Consider the following 26,810-nt stretch of genomic DNA (forward strand, 5'->3'; position numbering starts at 1 on the left):
TAACCAGCTTTTTATAGAAGCAGTAGTAGAAGAAAAGGAGGTGCCGAGGACACGTCTTCTAAGGTGGCTGTTGTTCAGAGACTGGTTGGGAATTGGTATGCTCATAGGACGTGGTGATTGCCTTTGCACCACTTCTTTACAAATATTTATAAAATAGGTATATGTTATACAAATAATACTCTACCTTCTTGCACCTTCTGCGTGCATTCATCAAGATTCCACACTATCACACGCTCACGAGAAGCGGAGCAGACAAGAAGTGGATTGGTTTTACTTCCATATGACACCGCAGAAATTGAGTTACAATGTCCTGACAAACGTAATGGCTGACAAATACAGATAAGTAAGAGTTAAATGAGTCACTTCAAGCTAAGATTATGAACTATACAAAATTACAAATGGACAACGTATGTGAAATTAACAAAACAAAAACTTTCTTTCTTGTTTCAAAAACCTGCAATGTAGCTGTACTGGGTCCGTCTGGGATGGAGTTGGCTTTCTTCCTAACAGCTTGCATGGAGGGGTGCTTCTTCCGATTTTGTGATGGAAACAGTGCTGATAATATATCCATGTTTTGGCAGTTGCCAAACAGTGCTGGCACAGCACCAAAGCTTTCTTTTTCCACTCCTGTTCTGTGCTCCCCACATAGCCAGCAAATAAGGTAGGGGTGCACAAGAGACTGGGAGGGGAAACAGCCAGGAGACCTGACCTGAAGTGGCAAAGGAATATTCCTTACTATATGATGTTGTACTCAGCAATAAAACCGGGCTGTTGGATGAAGAAGGTATTTCGAGGCTGTCTTCTAAGCTGACCACTGCTTTAAGCCTGGCTGGTGATTGGTCTACTTGTAGGAGGTGATAAGTGGTTGTCATTGTATCATTTCTCTCTTTTTTCCCTCACTTGTTAAACCATTTTTATCTCAACCTGTGACTTCTCACTTTCACTCACCCAATTCTCTCCCTCACCCCTCTGGGAAGGAGTGAGCAGAAGACTGGATGGTAGTTTAGCTGCCAGCCAGGGTCAACCCACCACAGTAGCTTATATTATTCTCATCACAATAACAAAGTGTCAAAGTCTGTGCTGTAAATAGCAGATAAACTGTGCTTCATATTTTGTCTTAAAGCGCTTGTTTTAATGAACCATGCCCTCTTCCACTTGCAGGGGGTGGAGTGGTGGGTGCCAAGATGTAACACAAAGCTCATGACAAATGTTAGCATATTCCCAGCCTTAAAGTGAAAGTTGACTCTCACTACTCCCAAATGAATCAGAGAATCATAGAATCGTTTGGCCTGTAAGAGACCTTAAAGATCATCTAGTTTCAACCCCCCTGCCATGGGCAGGGACATCCCACTAGATCAGGTTACCCAAGGCCCCATCCAACCTGGCCTTGAAGACCTCCAGGGATGGAGCAGCCACAGCTTCCCTGGGCAACCTGTAAATGCTTTGTTTACACCTTCCTTCTTAGTCCCCTGAAATAACAGCCTGTAACGAGACATATCCTGGTTTTACCTGAGCAGTCACTGTATTCCAGACGCATAACTCATTCCGATTCCAAGGGAAAGCGCAGAGACGGTGACAACACGCCAGCTGAACAAGGGACTCGGACAGTTTGGTTTTAAACAAGCTTTTTTCGCAGACAACATCAGGATTCCACCTCCCACCAGGAGAAAGGCGCTCCCCGTCACTGTCCATCCTCCGGCTGAGAAGGGTCCCGAGGGGGAGAACCGCGTCCTCACCGCCCGGCAGCGCAGGGCTCCCGGGGCCACCGCGTCCTCGCCCGGGGCCACCGCGTCCTCGCCCGGGGCTACCGCGTCCTCGCCCGGGGCTACCACATCGTCGCTCGGGGCTACCGCATCCCCTCCCGGCGCTACCGCATCCTCGCCCGGGGCCACCAGAGGCTCAGCGCGAACGCAGCGGCGTCGGCGCCCGCTCGGCGCTGTTTCCTCCTCCTGCAAAGCGCGGCGGGGTCGCCACAGGGGGCGTTCGCTCCCCGGAGCCACGCGCCGAGGTGCACACGGGGCAGCGCAGGTGGAGGGAGGCGATTCTCCTCGCTCTGCTCCACCCCGCTAAGATCCGAAGAGGATGTGATTGAGAGCTGCCCTGAGGAGAAGGACTTGCGGGGCTGGGTGATGAGGAGCTCGACATGAGCCGGCAATGTGTGCTCGCAGCCCAGAAGGCCAAACGTATCCTGGGCTGCATCAAAAGCAGCATCGCCAGCAGGGCAAAGGAGGGGATTCTGCCCCTCCGTTCCTCTCTTGTGAGACCTCATCTGGAGTACTGTGTCCAGTTCCAGAATCCCCAGCGTAAGAAGGATATGGAGCTGTTGGAACGGGTCCAGAGGAGGGCTACAAAGATGACCAGAGAGGTGGAGCACCTTCCCTGCGAGAACAGGCTGAGAGAGCTGGGGTTGTTCAGCCGGGAGAAGAGAAGGGTCTGAGGAGATGTTATAGTGACCTTCCAGTACCTTAAGGAGCCCTACAAGAAAGTTGGAGAGGGACTTTTTACAAAGGCTTGTAGTGATAGGACCAGGGGCAATGGGTATAAACTGAAGAAGGGCAGATTTAGACTAGACATAAGGAGGAATTTCCCGGGGAAGCTGTGGCTGCCCCATCCCTGGAGGTGTTCAAGGCCAGGTTGCAAGGGGCCTTGGGCAGCCTGATCTAGTGGGAGGGGTCCCTGCTCATGGCAGGGGGGTTGGGAGTAGATGGTCTTTAAAGTCCCTTGCAACCTAAACTATTCCATGATTCTGTGATCCCATCCGGAGCATTGTATCCCACTGTGGGAACCCCAACACAGGGCAGATGTGGACTTGTTGAAGCGGCTCCAGAGGAGGGACACAAACACCTCTCCATCAAAGACAGGCTGAAAGAGCCTTCTCCAGGGAGACCTTACAGCAACCTTACAGTACTTAAAGGGGGCTAAAGGAATGATGAGGAGGGGCTCCTAATCAGGACAAAAGGGGCAACAGTTCCAAGATGAAAGAGGGTTGATTTAGGTTGGGCATAAGGAGGAATGTTTTTTACTCTGAGGCTGGTGAGGCACTGGCACAGGTTGCCCAGGGAAGCTGTGGCTGCCCCATCCCTGGGGTTGTTCAAGGCCAGGTTGGATGGTGCCTTGGGCAGCCTGGGCTGGTGGGAAGCGTCCCTGCCCGTAGCAGGGGGGGTTGGGACTGGATGGGCTTTAAGGTCCCTCCCGGAGGGAGGAGCTCTGTGTGTGGGCGGAGCTGGGGGGCGGGTGCGCGTGGTGCCATAACGGCAGCGCCGCCGGCCGCTCTCGCGATAGGAGGGGCGGGGCCGGTGGGGCTGAGCGCGGCCCGGCCCGGCAGCCCCCGCGCTGCCGCTCACGCAGCCGGTTCAGCCGCCCCCGCCCGCCGGCTTGGGGGAAAGAGGGGCGGGCGGAGGCCCCCGCGGCTCTCGCCGATGTCTCCCGCGCTCCCTGCCGAGGGCCGGAACGCCTCCGTTTGCCCCTAGGTAACCGGATTGTTTTCCGCTCGGATGGGGGCTCTTCCCCCGCTGGGGTATTTCCTCGCCGTTTCGGTTGCCGAGGGGCAGGAGCCGGCAGCGGGGAGGCCGGAAGCCGCGTTAGTCTCTGTCGCAGTCAGCCGGGCGGGCTCGGCCGCTGCTGCCCTCCCTCGTGCGCCCTGTTTGCAGAATTGTGGCCTTGTGTTTGTTGTAGGCGCTCCTGGGGCAGGAAACTTAGAACCACAGAAATACTTGTACGTGTTTTCCCTAGATTTGTTGAAATGTGAAACCTTTAAGTGACGTCTTAGTGGGAGTAACGCGGTTTGTTTCCGTGCTGCCTGGGTACAAAACAACTTACTGATGCCTTTCATGTTTACGGAGTTGTAGTGGCCTCATGGAAGGAAGGAGAGGATTAAAATCATAGAATCATAGAATAATCAGGTTGGAAGAGGCCCACTGGATCATCGAGTCCAACTATTCCTATCAAACACTAAACCGTGCCCCTTAGCACCTCGTCCACCCGGGCCCCAAACACCTACAGGGAAGGTGACTCAACCACCTCCCTGGGCAGCCTGTGCCAGTGCCCGATGACCCCTTCTGTGATCTTCACCTGAAAGCGGCAGATACTTGTGGCTCCTGCACTTGACAGTGATTTGCGTGTCCCATTCAGTCACTGTATGCGTCGGAAGCCTTCGGCAAGGTCCAGAGCTCGCTGATTTGTACACACGCTTAGTGCAACTCTTCAAAGGAGGGGAGTGCTGCTGGTATGCTCAGGCTGTGATGGAGAGCACACAACAAGAAGGGAAAGGGTGCAAGTGCCTTAATCTTAGAATCATAGAATAACCAGGTTGGAAGAGACCCACTGGATCATCGAGTCCAACCATTCCTATCAAACACTAAACCGTGCCCCTGAGCACCTTGTCCACCCATGCCTTAAACACTTCCAGGGAAGGTGACTCAACCACCTCCCTGGGCAGCCTCTGCCAGTGCCCAATGACCCTTTCTGTGAAGAATTTTTTCCTAATGTCCAGCCTAAATCTCCCCTGGCGGAACTTGAGGCCATTCCCTCTTGTCCTGTCCCCTGTCACTTGCGAGAAGAGGCCAGCACCCTCCTCTCTACAACCTCCTTTCAGGTAGTTGTAGAGAGCAATGAGGTCACCCCTCAGCCTCCTCTTCTCCAGGCTAAACAACCCCAGCTCTCTCAGCCGCTCCTCGTAAGACCTGTTCTCCAGCCAGCTCACCAGCTTTGTTGCTCTTCTCTGTACTCTCTCCAGAGCCTCAACATCCTTCTTGCAGCAGTCCTTTCCCCTTTGCCCCAGTAACTTACAGCATTTGCCTACAAAACGGGAGGCTGAAGGAGCTGAGTATATGCATGGTTAAAAAATCTTTAGGAAAGTAAATGCGCTTTTTTTTTCCCCTGGGAAAATATGCTGTTTAGTCCTAGAAACAACCCACACAGCACAACCGTAATTTAATGTATTATCCAACTAGATAAATTTTTCTTATTTCTAGCTCTGTTTGCAGAATGCATACCACTTCATGCATACATCTAGATTTGCACCGTTAACATCATTTGAAGTTAAGTAAGAGGATGGGAGAAAAATAGGATGCCTGATACAAACTTAAGCTGCTTAAAGCATGCAAAACCCTTCAGTTTTAACTGTTTTTTTAAACTGAGGCCAGAATCATTATAGGGTTTCATCTCTTCTGGTTATCTGTCAAATTTTGCACCTATGCAGGTAGAATGAAACTAAAGTCTTGTTTCTTTTAGGATGAAAGAACATCCCTTTGATTAAATTCTGTTCAATTTCTTTAAGAAATTCAAGCCATTTTAATCCTGCAGAGGTCTGAATCTTGGCAGTGGGTTTTGTTACTATTAAAAAAGAAGAAGAGTCAATGAAGATACTTAATTGAAGTTGCTTAACTTTGTATGAACTAGAGGGGATTTCTAAAAAAGATTAAATAGTAATAAAAAAATAATAAATTCTTTCCGGGAACGGAAGATGCTAAAATGTGAACTATGTTCTGTATCCACAGGGTAGTGCACAGGACACAGGAAGAGGTTTGAATGTAATGTAAAAATCATGGCAGCACACTGGAGAACAATGCTGATAATACTTGTGGCAGCTCAAGCACTATTTGTGGTAAATACCTTTGAGGAAGAGGATGTACCTGAAGAATGGATTCTTCTTCATGTTGTTCAAGGTCAGATTGGAGCAGGAAACTACAGCTATTTGAGACTAAATCACGAGGGAAAGATAGTACTTCAGATGCGGAGTTTAAAAGGGGATGCAGACTTGTATGTATCTGATATGACGCTTCACCCCAGCTTTGATGAATATGAGTTACAGTCTGTAACTTGCGGTCAGGATGTTGTCCACGTACCTGCACACTTCCGCCGCCCAGTGGGAATAGGGATTTACGGTCATCCTTCTCACCTGGAGAGCGAGTTTGAAATGAAAGTTTTCTATGATCGAACAGTTGTACAGTATCCATTTGGTGAGGCTTCTTACAACCCTGAGGAGATGGAGGCACACCAGAAATACTCACAGTCTACAGAAGATGAATCTCAGGAGGAGGAGTCTGTTTTCTGGACTATACTTATTGGAATCTTGAAATTAATACTCGAAATTCTTTTTTAAATTGATACACGCTGGACTAAGTAAGTGACACTTCAGCCTGTGAAATTGGACATGAATGACTTTCTGTAATATTTAATACTCTTTGTTATGTTTCCTGAAGAGGCATTTCAGGTTACTTTTCCAAAACAAGAAAAGAAGTCGGGGGGGAAAAGCCATATCTAATTTTATAGTGTAAATCCTCCCCTATCTGTAAAATGAGCAGCGAGCACAGTATTTGCAGTATTCTTCAGAGATCAGGGTTTAAAAATGGATGTAAAGTGGGGATCTTGTTAAATTCACTTTGAAGAGGTGCTTAGGAAAATCAACACCCATTCAGTATTTTCTATCTTTTTTTTTAATAACAAAGAGTAAAATATTAAAATGCTGCACTTCAGTGCCCCCCTCTTAATTTAGAGAAATTAATTTAATTTAATTTAGAGAAAACCTCCTTTTCTGAGCAAGCCTCTCCAGTAAAACTCATTAGCAATGGCTTTTGAGTGTATTCAAGTTGAGGAGCCTAGGGTGGGAGAAGGAAATGCCAGTCTATCACTTAAGGGGGTAGAGAGTCTCTGTTCTGATTGCTTGTGCCCTACACCAAGTCAGCCGTCTGTCAGGCAGACATCTGTCCCATCAATCATCACTTCTGCAAATCCATGACCTGAATGAAGTGGATGCTGCTGTTTCAGTCTTATTACAGGGCAAGTGAGCCTTCAGCTGTTGGTACTTATCAATCCGATGTTTTCATTCCTCCTTAAAAGCAATGCAGCATACGCTATCTTGAACTTTTCTTACACCTCCTTTTATGGCTTTATATGATTTTTTTTTTAGTACATCTTTCTGAATAAGTCATGAACTTGCAAAGAAAATTTCTGCTGAAAGGAATTTGCTGTACATTGTAAGAAGGTCAGGTCATGCCCACTCTTCCTCGAAAGTTAAGTCTTTCCAGGACTATTTTTGGCTTTGGTAGAGTCTTTCAAAATAACCAATTGCTATGCAAATAGTGTATATTAAATTGTGCTCTCATTTTCTTTTCACAGAGCTTACTGATGAGTGCACTGAAAAAAACAAGGATGTTACTATAATTTTATACAAACAGTGCATCTACAAGTTCAGTTTCATTATTGAGAGCCTCCTCTTTTTGAGTGGGAATTTGGCTTGTCTGTATCTAGGTATCTGACAGGATGGAAGTAGTGACTTGTATCACAAAAAAAAATCATTATGTAGGCAAAATTAAAAGTTTATTTGGTAAAAAGAAAGTGGTATTGTTCCTCTTTGAGTGGTTGGTTAAATAGCACCAAAGTATCACTTTAATTTGTGCAGTTAAGTTTTGGACAGCAAAGTTGGGGTTGTTTTTAGCCCTCTTTGCTGGTTTTACCCCTTCTTCCTCCTCTTCTGGGTACAGGAGAGTCTTTCTGACAACAATCACAAATCCAGCGACCTAAGAAAAGAAAGTTATCAATTATTGGGAAACTACCTTTGTTACTCATCTAGTTATGCACCTTTCACCATTCTGATAGGTGCTCATCTGCTTGCAGTACTTCCTTTAATGTAAACAACCAGAGCTTTATCCTTTAAAATGTAAGCATCGTTTGTAAAAGGAGTAAATAGCACAAGCAGTTAGCCTTCCTTTGCAAACTTATTGCATGTAACAACTGGCTACACTCATCTCTATGGATCTTACTACTGCTAAGGAGGTGGTCATTAGGAAAGAACTTGACAAACGTGCTTGAGCTTGAGTGGTATTTTTATGTGAATGCCCACAGGTCAAGGTTATGGGGAGCCAAGCTGAGTAGACATGAATGGTGGTTGGGCAATGCCACAGGTACTGGGACCAGTGCAGCACACATGAAACTGCTGGGCAAGGGTTCACCAACAGACCTTTTATTAAAACTCAACTTACTGAGGGAACAATAGAGGGTTGAACAAAGAGCAGAAGCATTTAACTGTTAATATTACAACAGCTACAATCATAAAGGCTGCTTTGGCCGTTCTATAGTTATGTGGGCATATCATCCATTTCGTTTAGATTCTGTCCCCAAATCTGCCTGAAAATTAAATCAGCCATAGAACCTGTACTAAAGCGACAGCTGACTCCTGTGTTTCCCAGAATAGGAATACACAGTATATTTGAAGTATTGTAGTTACAGACAATACTGTTAGTGCAGAACTTGGAGCCACTGAATACTTATTTATGAACTAACTTCCCAGGGATTTAGTATTACACAAAAAGCAACAGTACTACTAGTTATTTATGTCTGAGGCTTTCTTTCCACTGCCTTGGGTTGGCTAAGTGATTCAAGTGACCAAGTAATTTCAAGGTACAGGCTGCCTGACATCTAGGTATTTCACCTCAAGCTTAAACATTTAAGAAAAAAATGGGAAGGAAGAGGTTTAAAAAGGTGTTTTCAAATATTAATTAAACGTACTTTTTAACTTATAAATTCAAATAATAGTGCAAACACTTTACTAACGTGAAAGCTCTACTCCAGCAATACAACTTCTTTACAGGTTTCTTTCTGAAAAGGAGGAAATTATCCTCAGTATTCTGTGGATATGGAAAAAAAAAAACAAACAGAACACCCTAGTTCTGAGTGAGTCTGGATTCTACTGTAAAAGATAATTACATTTCCTATGCAGGAACTGCCAGATTAAACTGTGCATAACCAAATATTCATTAATAAAGCTTATTCAAAAAACAGGGTCTTACAGTGTGAATGCATTCCTACATTATTGCTTACTTCTACCCTTCACATTTGTTTTAAACTATTCTTTAAAAAGCAATGTGTATGTTAGTTCCGAGAAAGTCCAGGACTCAGAGGAGGTGGGAAAGGAACAATTAACTCTTGCTTTATTACCTGAAGGGATAGCATCAAGCCCGACACAAAAAGTGTGATAACCACGGTCACATACATCACAGAACATCATTTCTTCTTCGTGGTGAGGCTGCCCACATATAATGCATGTTTTACACTCCATACATTGCCAAGGATAGGTCTTAATCATAGCAACAAGCTCCGGGGTCATATCAAGGCAAGAAGGGTGGCCTAGGTTAAAACCAATATCATTAATTTTGTGTCTGAAACAAAAAGTATAATTAGTCAAGATTGATTGTTCTTACAGAAGCTGAAGCTCGACTCACCTCTTGGCAAGATCCCACAGTGCAACAAATGTGCTAGTATATGTAACATTAAGGACAGAAAAGGCAACTGAACTGTTGGGAGGCAACTGCAGTACACTAAATATTACCACAGAGATTTGTCACACCAACTCCCTTAGGAATCCGCTTAGTGTATGCAGATACTTACCACTGTTGTCACACTGGGAGCAATGTATAAGAGCTTCAGCTTTTCCTTTCTTGTTGGACTCCTTACCCTTCAGACAAATTCCACATATAGCATTTGGAATGACCTTTGGCTGGAAGGGTAGAAGAGGACTATAAATTCATTCCAGAAGAATTGACAGATTTAACAGGAAATGTCATATATTGCCTTATCTCTCAAAATTAGTGAGTCATCTGTTATGATGTGTGAACCTTAAAACATACAATAATTGGTCAGCAGTGGCATTGAAAAAATATCCTAGATTAACTACATAAAATTTTGCTTTTGGCATACATAGTGAGTTAATATGTAAATCAAACTGGAGGAGGGGCATATACTTTCTTCTTCCTATGAATTCACCAGCTAACACTCCCCTCAACATAAATTCAATATGACCAAGCGTTAAAGATTTCAGTATTTTTTTCCAATATAGAATATTTATTTGTGAGTCTCCGTGCAGTTTTCTCATTTATGGAAGAAATTAAATAACAGTTTTCCATTTGTATTAAATTTGTCTTTAAAAATAGAAAAAATAATTACAAAAGCAATAAACTTGACTTTTTCTATCTTTAGTTTCAAAATATCTGGTTTGCTATGCTGTATGTGGCTAGCTGTTTTACCATTCTTTCTTGTATCCAGTCATTATCACTGTAAGAAATACGCATGCTACATTTAACTAGTTTCACGTTCAGCATCTTTTTAAGTGATCATCTGGAGTGTATGTGGGTCCATTAGATCCATTTAAAAGGTAAGAGAGAAACAGCAGGCTGTTAGAACGAGTAACGTTTGTGCGTGTATTCTGTGCCGCAGCCCAAGAGATTCATCAAAGGAGTTTTATCCTGATAAGAATGACCAAGGGAGAAATAAAGCATTACTAATTTGTATAATGAAGTTAGTGAGAAATGCAGTTTAAAATTAACATGATACTCATCAATGTTAAATCAACTAGTGCCAGAGTTTTAAAAAAAGACGTTGCTGCAAAGATGCAGCTTGTAGAGGGAGTTCAAGGCATATCCTGTTTTCTAAGGAACTAAATGGCTTGTCAGTAAACAAGGAGAGTTCCAGTCAACTACTAAATACCTGGGGAGGGGTGGGGAATGAACTTTAACTTTAAAATAAATAAAAAGTGAAACCAGAACTATATACATATATCTACATATGGAAAAAAAAACCAAACCAAACCACCAGCTTTTGCAATACAACTTATCTTGAACAGTGCCTATTTCCTCAGCCAGTTTTTTTCTAGCACCTAGCAAGATAATTCATATCTTGACTCATTTTTAAGTAGTCAGGACACATTGCTTTAAGCTTTCAATCTGCTTTTTAAGTGAAAACATGGCTACAGCCTGCTTCAAACTGTCTAGTGTACAGAGTTTTATTTAAGAAAAGAAAACACTACACCAGATGTTTATAGGTAACTTCCTTCAAAAGATGACAGAGGCATTGATACAGACTTTTTTTTGCTTATTTATTTTAAAAAAGCAGAGTCAACCTGTTTTATACATAAATATAATAAAACAATAAAAAGTAGTCTAACATCACAAACATCTCTACAAAATAATAAATATAATGGAAGCAAACCCACACATAACTCTTTTACTGTTAACTATTCTATGTGTCCTACATGTATACCTTTATACTCTGCTGCTCCCAACAAAAGTGGCACATGCTTAAAACTTGTCAGTGTTGCAGCGTTTACCCTTCCATTGTTCAGGCTACATTCTAATTTTTTTTCTTGTGTTTTTATCTATTTCTAAGAAAACCAAGCCTTTCTAGAATAACAAGTGCACTTTTCTAATCAGACTTCTAGTTTGTTATGGATCCGTACTTTACTGCATTTAATACACAGCAGCATACTCCCTTGTGCTCCAGCAAAACTAAAGTGAGCTACTTCTTGGTCACTGTACCTGCATTAAGGTACATGCAGTTAACACTCTGATACACATAATTCTAAAGTTAGACACTGATACAGATGCTTTTATTAATAATGCTTCCATCTAGTCTTACTTCACTAAATTGTGTTCATTAGAAACTGTGCATATTGGGGGAGTAAGGATCACAGACTATCAATAATAAAGTTCCAACAGTATGGAAGTATTTTTAAAAAATGAAAGGGAAAAAAAAAAGACTCTTCACATTTCGAAACAATTCAAGTTCTACCATGATAAATGGCTTTTCGAAATGCTATGAAAAAAGTCTAGGAAATCCAAATGGGAAGTCACAATATCCCCATCCGATTACAATAAATTTTTCTTTCTATATCCTCATCTTGTTCTTATAAGGAAGGGAAGGAAAATAAATGCAGGATAAAAACGACTGCCTGCTCTGTAAGTTCTGACTTCCGTGCTGCTGTGTTGCAGGTCTCAAAGTAAGCATTCCAACTACACCATTTTTACAAGGTCCTATTCTGAATGCAAAGCATTCCATTTTCATATACAGCTCAATACATTTTTTATGTGCAAAAAATCTCCTGTACTTTTAACAGCACCCTGTGTGTGCAATTGTAGTAGCCAGTCCTACAGCAACAAAGACTCACTACTTGGAGCATGACAAAACATAAAACATACGCTATCTGTTCTTTGTTAAAGAACTGACAATAAAAATGGCTCCATATAAAATATATTTCTTTTACTCAAAAATAACTCAGTGGAAATGTGTGAATCCTGTAATACTCATAATGTGGCTATAACTATATATTTGCATGTTTATGCCATAGCAATTACCCTTCAATTTTAACTACGTGTAACCAAAAGTTTGCTGTCCTACAAAAATAGTGACATGCTCAAGGACAATACAGAACAAAAGTATTAAAAAGATCTAGAATTCACAGGGACACCATTTAAAATCAGTTAAGTCTTCAGCTCGAAGTGCCTTAACATTTAGGCACATACGGTGTATCATTATCTGGTGGTTCTATAGACTAACAGACAAGAATCTTTTCGTCTTATCAGCTAAAACAGCTCATATAATTGGGTTTACTGAAAGCGTTCAAACATTCCCACAAACAAGAAAGCCAAACCTCTCTCCCTCCCAACACTGCATCACCACCTCTGACTTATCAACAGTCCGATGGCTGATGCAGTTAGGGCAGGCTGACATTGCAAAGACGTTACACGGTAAGTTTACAGTAATACCTTGTCACTAACACAATTGGAGATTCTGAACCAGTAAGTAATTGCTACAGAAACGAAATGCTGTATACGACCATTACAGAAAAAAATACACTGCAGAAAGTTCTGCTCCATCACTTCTCTCTTTATGCATTCAATGAGGCCATCAAATAGACCAGACTAATCAAACACTCGAGCATCTCACAGCTAAGTGAAACTTTGGTAAACCAGTGGCACACAATCTCTAATGTGGAGTTAAACAAAGCTAAAAAAAAATTTCAAGCTCCATCTTTGGATTTCACGTTCATGGGAATATTGGTATGCATTCTGTGTCTACAACAATTCGCAAAGTTACATATAAAAAATATACATATGGTACCACAGTCTAAATCTCCATCATTTGCATATTTCTTAGTAAGTTCCAGAAAACGCAACTGGAGCCTGCTATCAGTTATGAACTTGTACAGATACTGTATGTAGAGAAAATTTATCAAAGCTGTCCAATTCTTGCTGGAAACTAGCTTCTTGGCGTAAATATAGTTTTATCTACTGTTAACATGGTAAATACAGACAGTAAATATTTTTTATAAAATGCAAGCCGTCAACAGCTCTCCTGCTGACGCAGTTTCTCAATATGTACAATCTTGCCACTGACAAAAACATTCCTTTTTCCATAAGCTCTCTTATCAAGCATTCCTGATTGCTAAATAGTATCTTGATGTAGTGTTTTCCCTCTTTATGGGTTTATTCCTGCTCCCACATAAGTCAACAGAAAATTCTCATTTCTTTCAGTGGGACAGGACTAGGCAATAACGTGCTTTATAAGTGTTTTATCATATTCAGATCCTCTCTTAGTATGCAGAATTACAACACATAAATAATGTGTGTCAATTCCCATTTCTTCTGAGAAGTATTTCTGTCCTAATCTTATTTTTATCTTAATTTTTGAAATTATTATATAGTAATACTGATGATTTGGGTCTTAGGTCTGGCAATTACCGCTTGACAACTGAAATGTCTTAACATCTTCACCAAGTTTTCAGTGTGGCTAAAAGCATACTGCCCACAAATGTTTATACATAGTATGATCTACATAAAAAGCTATATTCCATATATTGTTAAAGTGGTTACATAGTGTTGCCTATACAACTGTAGTAAGCTTCTCACTTTTCATCCTATACATTGTAACATCTCATGATGAAAGACTGTACTTAAAATGAACATAATAATATGTTCAGCCACATAACTGCACTGATCTCTTGATATGCTGCCATATGAAAGAGTAGAAAAAAAATGGATACTGGATACTAGTTTCAAACTGTCAAGTAATTCCAACTGCATGTTAAGGCAGACAGAAAGATGTAGGGTTCCTATGATAAATCCACAATGGACTTTTTTCTGATGTTACTGCCTGGGCATCTGAAAAGTTAACAAAAAAAGAGGCCACTGTATAGCTAAAGGAAAACCCCACAACTAAAAGCAAAAAGGAAATAAGGAAGCAAACAGATGGAGCACACAACAGGAGAGCAGCTAGTGAAGTACAGCAAGCAGAAGTTCCATATTACTGAAAACCGAAGTATTTCAGGGAGAGGCAGGTCAGGAAGCAAGTTCAGTCAGGGGCTTTTTTCTTCTACCTTGTACCCAGGAACTGATTTGGATAATACAGAACGTTTGGAACCATCTTTTCTTGGAGTAGCACTTTTGTCTCTTGTTTTTTGTCTTCCCTGAAAAGAATCCTCCTGGTTGTCTGTGGCGCAATCACCTTCAGATACATTGCCAGACGAATTGTCCTATAATAAAAATAGCATAGCTATATTTTTTATTTTTTGTATAGACAGACAAGTCTTTCCTATGCCCCTTAAAGCCAGCTAAGGTAGGAGAAGGATACATTTTTCCTTCTGCAAAACCATGGGGTACATCACAATCTAAACACCTATGCTCATTTATTCCTCATGCCACAAGATTGGCATTAGCAATAGCAGTCATATTTTCCAGTTGGTCTTGACACCAGAACAGGGAGACAACAGTGTAATTATTTGAACCATTTTCCTTTAAATATCAAGAAATCCACTATATAGAAGATGCTGTTTACAAAGTAAAGGGCCAGCAAAACATTAAAAGTGCCCTTACCATTCATTTAAAATATACTACCACATAGCACTGCCTTGAATTAAACACGTGAAGTTTTTTTCCTGCCACCCTCATCTAGTATTTTTACCAGGAGCAGCCTAAATATTTCATTTGGATTGCAGCAGCAGAATGCCATCAAAGGCAAAACATGCATCAATATTTAACACATAACCAAACAACAGAATTTATGCTGCAGTTAAACCTTTTTTTTTTTTTTCCCCTTGAGGAATGGGGAGGCAAGAAAAAGGAGAAGAGATTCAAAGAGGGTGAGATATCAATGTAAGCATAATTAAGAGCAGCAACACAAGATTTTTCTCGGAAAAGTGTTAATAGAGGCCTCCAAAAAGCTCCAGAAGAAAGCAGTATGATTCATCACAGTTATTACAATAAAATGAAAGGTCAAGTAACAATGGTTTCCTACAGCAAAAAGCACTCTGTGCAAACATAATAGTAACCAGCCTATGCCCCAGAGGCTAAAATCAAAACAGATGAAACAGTCACAGGGCAAAGGGAGGAGTGTAACACAAAAGCAAATTATACTATATGGCAACAAGAAATGTTATGCTCCACTGCTGTTTTAGGGGAAGGGTTATTTAGGACAGGCCTACTGAAACACTACAGAACAGGGAAATTGCTACTGGACTCCAACAGCTGGGAAGGTGAAAAGGAAAAAGCATAAAGCATTTGTAAGACTCACCAGAGAGATGACTGATAGGTAGGCCAAAACTCAGAAAAAGAGGCCTAACAATCGCCCACCTTTGTGTTCAACAGGTATTGTTCCCTTATAACACACCCAAATGACTAGCAGAGTACCCCTGCTCCCATAGCCAAACCCACTTCACAGGAATCTCATTTTAAATTTTCCTTATGCTCTTCCAACACAAGGACGTTTTCCTGTCTGCGTTAACTTCTGTGAAAAATGAAAGGATAATCTGCTCAGTCCAATTACTTTTCTTAACATTTACGGGGAATGCAAGTCAGTGGAAAAGTGAAATGGAAAGAAACTGTTGAGGATCAACTGTGAAAATGCTGGAGTATGATTAAACCAAAATTGTGAGTTGACATTTACCATGCTAAGTTTTTATTTCTTTTTCTCCAAAAAATGCAAGCAGAAAGGGTGTTCTAACAGCTACCTCTCCCTTGTTACCTTACAGATTGATCCCTTCCTTTCTTCTTTGATTATGAGTATCTTAATGAATATTCAAACAAATGTTTATATGGCAAAATTTAGCATTACATATATGGCCATCTAACAGGTTCATCAATTGAACTAGGAACTGTTAATTGCATCTGTGATTTTAAATTCTATTTCTCTTAGAATTAGGGTTAGACTTCTGGAAAGCAGTTGTGACTAACATATGAACTCTATCAATGTATCGATGGTTTACTTGCACTCAGATGACTCATCTTAAGCTCAGCTGCTCCTGAGCACTTAAAACACTATCAAGCTAGGTATACAGAAGTTTCCCTTAAATTCCAGCAACAGTTAATTTTGTGTTTGCATAAACAGAGAACATAAACATCTTATTAAAGATGTATTGCAAAGCAAAAAAACAGTGTTTTTTACCTTCTCTTTTGACTGGAACAAAGTAACTGCTTCTGCACTGAGTACTTCCTGTTCCTATGTCACAAGAAGAAAGAGTAATCTGGCTACCAATACCTTTGCTTTAGTAACAGATTATGTGGCACTTAAACAGAAAAACATGTTGTGACCTGAACTAGAGCGTTGATTCCCCTAAGAAATGCTAGCAGCTTCCTCATGGGGAGAAGGGCATAACAAAGAGCTGCAGTTGGGAAGATTCTCCAAGAAGGAAAAAAGAGCCTGACATTTCAAATACTTGATTCACTTTAAAACTGGATGAAATAGAAAGCTGGAAAGTAATGTTATAAAATAAAAAGAAGTACTAAAAAAGGGAGTACACTTTTAGTTTGTGATTCTCCTTCATTTCGTAAATGTTAAAGACTCTACTAAGAAACTACTGAAACTAACAGAAATGAAAGGAAAGGATTTTTCTGCTGAAGAATACTTTCAGTTTGTCTCACCGAATTGCCTTTGGTTTTCCTTTTTTCATCACCTCTCCCTTCCTCTGCATCATCTGAATCTCCATCACTGTCTAATGCAGGCAGCTCTGGATCCAAAGGAGGTTCATAAAGAGCTGTGTTTAATGGCAAGTAACGAAGTTCATCTGGAGAGTATCTAAAGGTAAAAAAACCAAACCAAACACTTCATTCACATGTACTTTATGCATAAATATTAAGTCACACAGCATAAAAGGACTTCAAGGGGAAAGAGTAAGAAAAACTCCTTTTTCAGAAAGGCACACAAAAGCATGCAGTTGTGAAAACATAAGAAACTATTATTCCTCCTTATTCTTCCTCATTCCTCCTCCCAAATGTGATATCATCTAGTACTTGCCTTCTTTGTTTAGCAGACATTTGTTTAACACAGGAAGAGTTTATTTGCAATGTTTCAAATCTATATAATCATAGAGGCCATGGAACCCCCACAAATCTTTAACCAATCCATATTACTGTGTTCAATAGACTATATACTTCTTTTTTTATAAATGTACAGTGCCCACACAGCACGTGCACAGCAATTCTAACCCAGGGTACACAAACAGCTAGGGTCCAAAGCAAAGTAAGTAAAGAATATAGCTATATGTCCCAAGTTCCTCTATTACTGAAGGAAAACAAAAATACATACAAAAATATAATTTCAGAAGAATGTGAAAAACTAACCACTTTGCTTACAGCCAGATACAGCATAACATATGTAATCCACCCATTTTTTTCAAACCTTAAACACTAAGCAAAAAGTTAAAGTCCTTGTATTATTAAGAACAAGGTTTGCTAAGGACTAGGATATTATTTTGCTGCATACTTTAAAAGGTTGTGTCCTTTATTAAAAAGGAGCAAGCAGTTTTCACTTGCAGCTTTTAAGTGCAAAATAAACAAGATATCTAGGATTTGTAGTTTAAGTAATTTCATAAAGTTGAATTTCAAGAATATCCTGTAACACAAATTTGGGGTAAGCTGTATGCACGCGCTCTGGAATGAGCAAGGCGTATGCAGATAAAGAGCTTCTCTAAAGAAAACTATGCACGTACAAGATGAGTACCATCCCTGTTATACAGCCAGCGAGACTTAGGCAACAATTTTCAAATCAGTATCTATTTGTCAACTGGGAGCTGGCCACCAGGTAAAGTCTTAAATTTGTATAGACAGCAAATTACACATTTTTTATGAAATATAAAGTTCCAACTAGCAATAGCTTTCTTTCTCACTTAAAAATCCCACATTAAACTTAGCCCACAAGACAATTTTTTAATTGAAAACTTTCTAACAATTTGAAGACAGACCGTAATACTCTCACATGGAAAACACATACATCAGAATCCCATACTACAACATCAATGTTAATCTTAGCACACATGCAGAGGTAGATGATATGTAAACACGAGAGGGGCAGGAGTAAAATCAGTATCTCCTTTTACCACAGTAAGTATCTGAGCAGACCAAGCCACAGGCACTGAAACACATGAGCAGAGACAGTACTCTTGCAGCTAGTACCATTCTGTTGACAAAAGCTGTCACGCTTCAAAACCTTACAGTAAATACACAGAAACATTTTCCATCTGCTAGACGAAGAGAAAACAGATCAGTGCAACAGAATCAGCAGTTAGGATGCTCTTACAATACCTTTTGTAATACTCCTGGAACTGGCCGGGTATGAGAGCCACTGGATATGGACTAACCTTTGTTCTCTCTGTAGGTAAGATTTTGTATTTTCCTTGAGGCACCTGGATAATCTGTATCATTGAATACAAAACAATGACATTTTTGTTTCATATAGAAACTTTTGAGCCTTCCTTACCACCTACACCCCCCTCCAATATTTTTTAACTAGTCAGTTTTATTGAATTGCAAGAACTACCCGAGTTCTCTCATAGGAAATTTAAATGGTAAGAGAACTTACAAAATAGCATTATGGATTAAATCCAATCACTAAGTACCTAGTAAACTGCATGAATATTATGTAAGACTACTTCAAACAGCACATTATGTAAAACAATATAAAAATTAAAATCTAACAATTGAAACAGTAAGCGTGCAATGGCTTCTTTAGCATGAATTACCACTGTTAGTCCATACTGGCCTGAAAACCAAATGTAGTATAAAAAGTTCCATTAACATAACAAATATATGGAAACAAGCAGCTTACACAGAAGACTTCTTTCCCTTAAAAAGAAATAACACCACTTATCTGCTACCCTATCTCTAACATGGGTCAATACCAGAAAACTGCAAACTCAACATAACAGACTGTCATGTAATAATTTGCCTAGAGAACATTTTTGCTTTACTGTCTTTGCACAAGCAGAACTGTCCTGCTTCAAAACATGTTTCAGTTTTTGTGGGTTTTCTTTTGGTTTTTTTGTTTGTTTCTTTGTTGTCAAACAGGTACAGAAGCATTAAATTATCTAATACAAAAATAATTTAACATTTAAAAACAGGGGCTTAACAGGGTCAGGCAGCACTCTTTTAGAGGAAAAACAGTTTACTTTTATTACTCTAGGAATTGTTCAAGCAAGATTTTGGAGGTGTTCCAAAAAAGAATTAGCCATTTATATGAATAGATACAATAGCAACACAACTTTCTCAGTTACCTAAACTTCCCCTTTAGTTTTATGCTACTCCCAGCAGATCAAACACATAATAAAAAACTAAAACTGAAATTTTTAAAGCTTCCTAAGAAAAGTATTTTTCATTTAAAAACAGTTCTCATATTAAATATATAAAGATTATTATACTTGGCAGCATTACCCATTCAACAGCAAAATTGTTTAGGTCACTATATGACTGAAAAAAGACTAATCAAAACTCTTGTTAACAAAATAGTTAAAATGGTACCAAAACCAAGTCTACTACAAGAAGCAAGGAGCTACCCATTGACATCGATAAGAAATTTAAATCTGCCTACATGTGTCTGTAAATCAAAATAGGCTCTTCTTTCTTCCATCCGCTCTCTGTTTAAATTGCTGTTGAATTCTGCAGCTTTCTTGGCAGCTTTTTTAATATATTCTGGAACTTTACTGGCTTCTACTTTCTGTGTATTCTGCTGCTGCATTTGCTGGAATAGAAACAATTTTATTAATTCACATACATTTCACCATCAGTTTGAGAACAGACTTTTCTCATACTCCAGATTTTACTGATCTGGTTCACTTATATGCTAGTTACTTACAGAGTACTCTTTGTAATGATCTGTTATTCGCTGACGTTCCTTTTCTTGCAGTATAACAGAATACTCAGCATGTTTGGCAGGGTATTCTTTAATCATAAGATCAATTACTTCATCACTACGCAAAGCTGTTAGACCTAAAATAGATAAAAGTAATAATGATGCCATCTGGTAAAATTAACTGTAGATTATTTATATCCCACAATGATCGCTTCATGATTTTGGGCAGCTAAAGACAACAACCTGCCATGCACAATGCTGCTCTCAAGTAGAAGTGAACTTGTGCAGTTTCGCTTTTAAGGCTGATTAGGAGCTTGCTTCTACCTAAGGAGCCAAGGCTCACTTCATTTCTTGCTTATAGCTAAGGCCCCTCCACAACAATTTGGCTACCTACTGCACGCCCCTGTGATGCAGAACATTTGTTACAAGCAAGACCTGGTGAACTGTCAGTTTCCATTTCCAATTTTGGTAAAGAGTTAGTTTTATTAGCTTGCAAAACCTTAACTGAAATTATGATGTTTATATAACATCTCTATACAAATCAAGGAGGAATCACTGCAAGGGCAATTCAGAGGTAGGAACTGCACACAGAACCCTGACTCCTAATTACAATATCTGAAATTCAGAAATAAGAATGCCTTAGTTTGCAGCTACACTGACAAACTCCTTTGGAAGTTCCAACACAACTAACCTGTAAACCTTGACAAAAGAATGGAGGCTGATTTATGTCACTATCACTGATTATAAATATAATCTTAAAAACAGGGATAGTTAACTCAGCACACATGTCTACTGGATATATGAGGCAGAATATAGTATTTCACTTCTATTCATAAAAATCAGATACTGTTCTCTCCTGCATATTTAAGTTAAAACAAACCAAAAATGTCAAGAGAGTTGGCAGGTGAGCAACAAAGGTGTTATGCCAAAGGCCATTAGTACATAAAATGACATAAAACATTTGCACAGACTCTTGATACACAGAAGAAAACGTGACAGGTATCGTTGAATCTCTAACGTTCTCCCAATCACGTGCATTAGCAGAGGAAGAATAAAAAAATATTTAGAAGTTCTTTCAATATAAGCCACGTCAACCACATTGTTCCACTTCAAGAACATTCAAGTGCTTTAACGTATACCCTTCTAACTTTTGACATAAGCCGAACTGCACTGTTTGCCGACTTCCAACTAACACAGAAGAACATGATTGATGTGCTTCTTAGTTGAAAAATGACAGTGTTCTCTTTTCTAGGAGAAAACGGTTCTAGAAGTTAACTTACAATACAGAAGGGATTTTGCTATATAATCAAAATAGATGTAAAATTCAGGGGTTTCAAATAAAAAAATCTATCTTCTCGCAGTCAATCTACACAAAGTAAAAATGTAATGTAAACCAGTTTTTATCTTAGAATTTAGGCTTTCAGTTGAGTGTGACATAATTCTTCTCTACCAAAGTGAATCATGTCTTCAGTATGTCATATTTTCAATAATGTAGCAAAAAATGTAACAATTTATTCTTACCTAGTGTGCACTGAGTCTCTGTGATAACATTTAGTTCTCTGAGGTAGAGTTTCTCTTTATGAGATAGATCTCGTCTTTCTAAATCTCCAAAGAAAACAAAAAAAAGCAATAAGAACGTGCACAGTTACTCAAACTCCCCCATAAACAACATCAAAGTATTTTGACAATTTTATTTCCAGGCAGTAAGAGTCTGTATTATATTACTTCCTACAAGCATGATCATTTTATAAAATAATTCCAAATTTAATATACACTGTAGGGACCTGGCCATTTTTTAATGAGTATCCTGCCCACAGTTAAAATTTACAGAACTCAAGAAACCAGTTACAAGAGATTGCATGCAGAACACACTACCAAGCGCTGCAGATACATTTTTTTTTAATTTTAATAGAGCTTTAAAAATAAACTTCATAACAGAAGAATCAGATTTGACAACTCTGAATTATGAAGTCTCAATTCTAGAATTCTTCTGTTCTTTTAATTCTTCCACAGTGTAGAAATGTTGCCACAATTCAGGAAACAAAATGGAGCCATAGCTATATAGTAAGAAAACACCAACAAAATACTTAAAAAATAAAACTGAGGTCAGTTTTCAAAAGATACTTACTGATTTAATGCCCAAATAAGACTTGTTTACAGATTTTCAGTGCCAATACCAAATAGTCTTAGACTACTTTGAAAACTGTAGGATAAGATTTGGATATGCCAGTAGCAAAACCAAAAAGTACAACATATATAACTCGGATCTACTTTTGCCAGGGTCTTTTTTTAATCAGTTTGCTTATGCTGTAGTAAAAAAGACTAGGTGTATGAAGACAAAAATGTTTTGAAAGAAAAATTTTAAAAACATAAATACCTGGATATTTTCTTTTAAAGGAAGTCACACCCAAATATTCACTGACTTGCTCCTGAAGCATATAGTATTCTCCTGTTTCATCCGGTGGCCACTTGTATTCTATCAAGTTTTCAGCGGGGAAATAGCTATATCTAAATATAAGAATAATAAAACAAATTAAAGAATTATTAAGAGGGAGGCTTACATTTATAGAAATTCATTAATTCCTAATTATGTAAATGAACAATATCTATGAAGTTGGACAAGCACTTTAGAATACTGCCTTCTATTAACCCACTTCAGAATCATTTAGTTGTACCCCACTTCACACATATTTCTCCAAACTAGCATTCACTAATATACTGAGAGACAGAACATGAAGAAAGGGATACTTGTAATAACAGACAGAACACCAGGAAAAGCAGGTACTACAGCGCCAAAATTCATTCGAAAAATGTGCACTATTTTAAAACCATGTAAGCTGTGCTTCTGATTGCAAGTTAAGATACATCACATTTTGTATCATTTTAAAATAAAATGTTTTAAAATATTCCGGAAGAAAAAGACAGCTAGCTACTCATAGGACACTGCCTCAGTTCAGAGTTGCATGAAGAACATACAAGCAAAGAAAGAAGAAGAGCTAATACTCAAGTCAATCAAACAACACAATAAGACTAGCAATAAAAAAAGTGGGAACTGCAAGTATTACCCAAGGTCCTGACTAGAAGTTTCACAGCTCCGAGAACTGTCCCCTGAGCCCATACGTCGTCTTTTGGATGGCTGGCTGCTATCATTGGAATTTTCCTCTATGTCATCCTGAAATGAAAATTCAGATAAATATTAAAAAAAAAAAAGTTAAGGGTATTCAGCAGATAATGTAAAACATCAAAAAGCAATATTTCACAAACTGAGCCATTTAACTCTCTTCACAAACAACTCATAGGGCAGTTTACTTAGCAAATCATTCATTGCTATAAACGAGCTGTATGACACAGAAGGAGAATTGGGTAGTTTCTCACCTGTTGTGTAGGCAGAGCAGTGAATAGACAGAGCTGTGGCTCTGCTCAAGTTCCTCATTCTTGATGTAAAACACCTATGGCATCAGCAGAACTAGGCAGCTGTATACGCAGCAAACTTCCCTCACTGGTGACAGTCAAGGACAAGACTAATTCACCTAATCAGGCTAACTCTCAAAAGCCAAATAAAGGTGGAGGAAAAACACAAAGACCTTGCCGAGAGTTGATGTTTATTAAATCAAGGGAAATAGTACTAAAAGCAACATAAGAGTTTATGGACATACAGTTAAAATAAAAGGCATGGTATATATATAGTTTACAAAAACATGTGATTACAGCAAGTAGCTGTCTTCAGGGACGGACTGCCGTATTGCAACAAATACAGAAGACAAATTTCATCCTCAGAACAAAGCTATTATAAGGGAACATTGAGAAGTTAACTTACAGGTGTCTCTATTCAGATTTCATGAGATCTATATTAAAAAAGGGGCAGAAAGGGTGAAGAAAAAGAAATTAAAAATAGATTTCTGTAAAATACAGCAGACAAATAATTCTGTTGGCCTTCTTGTGCTTTTCACTGCTTTGCTGCCTAATAATGCTATGCAACTCCTACCTAGTGCTCATCACCAACAACTCTCCAAGTGTTTAGTGATCACCCTTGCATCATTACAACTAAGAAACAAAAGGCAGAAGTGTTCAAACAAATTGCCTACTGTCACCAGTAGTAGAGCCAAGAACAAGAGCTCTATTAAATAACCCAAAATGTAAAAGGGAGAAGTATTAAAGACTTCATAACTTTTATGAAAAGTTTAAGAAAGAAGAATTAACCTGTCAGAAATAAATGGATCAAGCCCGCAATTATACTTAATGTATTAAGTAATGACAAGAACAATAATTAGGTCTACCTTGGCTAATGTCTTTCATTCTACTACATTTTACACATTGTATCACTTGAAATATCATTAAAAAATAATCCAGAATACGTTACTTTGGTTCTGTAACATTTCACAATACTATAATCAAGGCAGGCCACAGGGAAAAACTCTGTCCCCTGTATTTTTTATTTCATGTTTTCCCAAATTCTTAGCGTTTTTTTTTTTTCTTTTTTGTGGAGCAGCAAGAGGAGTATCTCATACAGTATGAACAGAAACTTAAAAGCAACATTCAACCGTATTTTCTTACTGTAGCTATACTTAAAGAATCGGGTAAGCAGCACCTCCACTAGTATTACTAATATTTCCTAGTATTGCTGGGAATACCTGTATAAATTTAGACAAACCAAACAGCAGTCCCAGGTGAAAACAACATAACCCTAAAGCATTTCGTGACACAGCTATTTCTCATCAGCAGTTCATCCCTACTTCCCACGTGGAATATCAGCATACTCCAAACCTTTTCAACTACTAGACAATAACATGAATGGGGCCAAAACAACGCTTTGCTATAGCAAAACTACCACAAGACTTGAAAACATTTTTAAAAGGCAGTTCTCAACCTGACAGTTAAGAGGAACTGCCTCACATCACTCTCTCCTCTTGCTTTCATTTTATTAAATCCAGCAGTTACAAAATATAAGATGCGTGTCCTCTACTTCCATTTTTGCTTTCTTACTTGCTCAAGACTTTATCAAACGCAACCACACAGGCTCACAGACTAGAATAAGGAAATTAGACAGTGTAACGCAGAGGTCTTCGCAGAAAAACTGAAAACATTTGCACAGCAGCCAAAGACACGCTGTAGTGTTGAACTGTACTGAAAATAATAATTAGGGACAGTCTCGTGGCTTTCTTTACGTGGAAAACTCAAACGTTGCCCGAACTAGCCCATTCTTCTCTTGTAGACGCACGTTTCTGTAAAACACCTGTTAGCTCTTATGAAGCGAGGTTACTTTATAACTAACAGCGGGACCAGGAATTCATAAGAGCTACGTAACGATCCTATATTATATAATCACAGAAAGGTCTGGGTCGGAATGGATCTTAAAGATCATTCAGATCCAACCCCCTCCCCACCGCGACGGGCAAATGGCAAAGCCCGAATGGCCAAGATGCCTTTAAAAAAGTACCTGCGGGTCCGAGCCAGGAGCGCGGGCGCAATCCCGCACCCCGCGCCGCAGAGCCCGCCCCCGAACTTTGCCGGGCGGGACGCGGGGGCGCTGCGGGCGGCACGGAACCGGACTCCCCCCTGACCCCCCCCCCCCAAGCCCCCGCGGGGACCCCGAGGGGAGCGGACGGAGCGCGGCGGGGTCGCGGCCCCCCCCCCCCTTCAACTTCATCCGAGCCCGCGGGGGGGCGGCACGGGCCCCGCCGCCGCGCCGGGCCCGCCGCCCGCTCTCACCTTCAAGGACTGTGCGCCGGGCGTGGCCGGGTCGCTGTCGCAGAGGCGGGGGGACAGCACGGCCGCCATGGCCGCCGCCGGCTGGGCGAGGAGAAGCGCCGCCGCCGCGCGCCCGGGCCTCGCGCCGCGCCCGGCTCCGCCCCCCCTCCCCCTGCGGGGGGTGGCGGCAACGGCCCCTACCGGCCAGCGCGCGCACGAGCGCGGCGGCTCCGGCGGCTCCCGCTCCGCCCCCCTCCGGGCGGCCCGCGCCGACCCCGGACCCGGCCCGCGCCGCCGGACCGGCACCCGGCCCGCCCCGCCGCGCAGGCCCAGCGCCGGGGCCCCCGAGCCGCCGCAGCAGCCGCCGCCGCCGCCGCCGCGCCCTCCTCCCGGCGCCGCTCGGGCGGCGGCGCGGCCCGGCCGCGATCGCGGAGCCGAGGCGCCGCGGCAGCGCTTGGGCGGCAGCGCGGAGCGGAGGGGCAGCATCGCCCGCGGCGGTGAGCGCCGAGAGCCGCCGGCCGGCGCGGGAGGTGGCGCCGGGCAGGGCTGGGCCGCTCCGCCGCCGCCGGGCTCCCGTCTCCGGGAACGTCAGCCGAGCTACGTTTGTGAACCATCAGCCCCCGCAGGAGGGGGGCTCGGGGGGCGGGGGGCGCGCTCGCCCCTGCGCGGGGTTGGGGGCGGAGGGGGGGGCGTGAGGAGCCGGCGGCGCCGCATCCCGCTCCCGCCGTTACGGAGGGGCGAGGGCGGGGCGCGCGCCCCCCACTCCCCGCCTCGCGCCGCGGGACCCGGGGCGGCGGCGGCGGACAAAGCACCGAGCCGCGCCCCCGCCCCCGCCCCGCGCTCCTCGCTCCTCCGCGGCTCCGAGCGCGCCGGGAACCCGCGCCTCGGCGGCACCGGCCCCCCGCCGGGCCCGCACGCGGCACGGGCAGCGCTGGACAACGCGGCTGCCGCGGAAAAGGCAGCGGGCTCCATGCCCAACGCCGATCTGCCAGGGGCTGTGTTTTCCGAAATATAATCATGGCCGTTCTCGGCAATATCCTTGTCACCCACCCTATTGTCCTCATGCCTGCACGACTGAAATGAGCAAAGTCGCTCCCCCCGGTACCGGCTTGAACAGCGTCGGTATTTAATGCAAGTCAATTACTCAACTCGCGCTCCATTCAAGGCAAACGCCTAGAAATCTGCACGAATTTTTCGGTGTGCAAAAGACGCTTCACTTCCATCCATGTGTCTAC

At 41.5% G+C, this 26,810-nt stretch overlaps 3 protein-coding genes across 3 annotated transcripts in view; 1 reads left to right on the top strand and 2 right to left on the bottom strand.

The window, feature by feature from the left end:
* The window catches only part of WDR27 (WD repeat domain 27), a 108,210-nt gene extending 106,207 nt beyond the window's left edge, over nucleotides 1-2,003 (bottom strand). The window contains exons 1-2 of the mRNA XM_069852291.1: nucleotides 1,510-2,003; nucleotides 185-326 (exon numbers count right to left, since the gene is read on the bottom strand). Coding sequence (XP_069708392.1) covers nucleotides 185-326; nucleotides 1,510-1,692 — 325 coding nt within the window. The 5' untranslated portion in view covers nucleotides 1,693-2,003. The remainder of the gene's footprint in view (nucleotides 1-184; nucleotides 327-1,509) is intronic.
* A 1,329-nt stretch (nucleotides 2,004-3,332) lies between these two features.
* Nucleotides 3,333-8,781, top strand: C2H6orf120 (chromosome 2 C6orf120 homolog). Its single transcript, XM_069852265.1, has 2 exons — nucleotides 3,333-3,470; nucleotides 5,499-8,781. The coding sequence occupies exon 2, from the start codon at nucleotides 5,546-5,548 to the stop codon at nucleotides 6,101-6,103; it is 558 nt and encodes a 185-aa protein (XP_069708366.1). The 5' UTR covers nucleotides 3,333-3,470; nucleotides 5,499-5,545; the 3' UTR covers nucleotides 6,104-8,781.
* Nucleotides 7,429-26,189, bottom strand: PHF10 (PHD finger protein 10). Its single transcript, XM_069852264.1, is given in 12 exon segments — nucleotides 7,429-7,520; nucleotides 8,938-9,126; nucleotides 9,388-9,496; nucleotides 16,686-16,839; nucleotides 18,345-18,454; nucleotides 19,627-19,776; nucleotides 19,891-20,024; nucleotides 21,409-21,492; nucleotides 22,265-22,395; nucleotides 22,953-23,059; nucleotides 25,597-26,063; nucleotides 26,066-26,189. Coding segments are annotated over 12 exon segments (1,845 nt in total). The 3' UTR covers nucleotides 7,429-7,434.
* Between the last annotated feature and the right edge of the window lie 621 nt (nucleotides 26,190-26,810).

Source organism: Phaenicophaeus curvirostris, chromosome 2 (genome assembly GCF_032191515.1).
Source record: "Phaenicophaeus curvirostris isolate KB17595 chromosome 2, BPBGC_Pcur_1.0, whole genome shotgun sequence".
NCBI classification, from domain to species: domain Eukaryota; kingdom Metazoa; phylum Chordata; class Aves; order Cuculiformes; family Cuculidae; genus Phaenicophaeus; species Phaenicophaeus curvirostris.

Bases quoted from the DNA above. Each gene is read 5' to 3' on its own strand.
- C2H6orf120 (XM_069852265.1), top strand. From the start codon at position 5,546: ATGGCAGCACACTGGAGAACAATGCTGATAATACTTGTGGCAGCTCAA.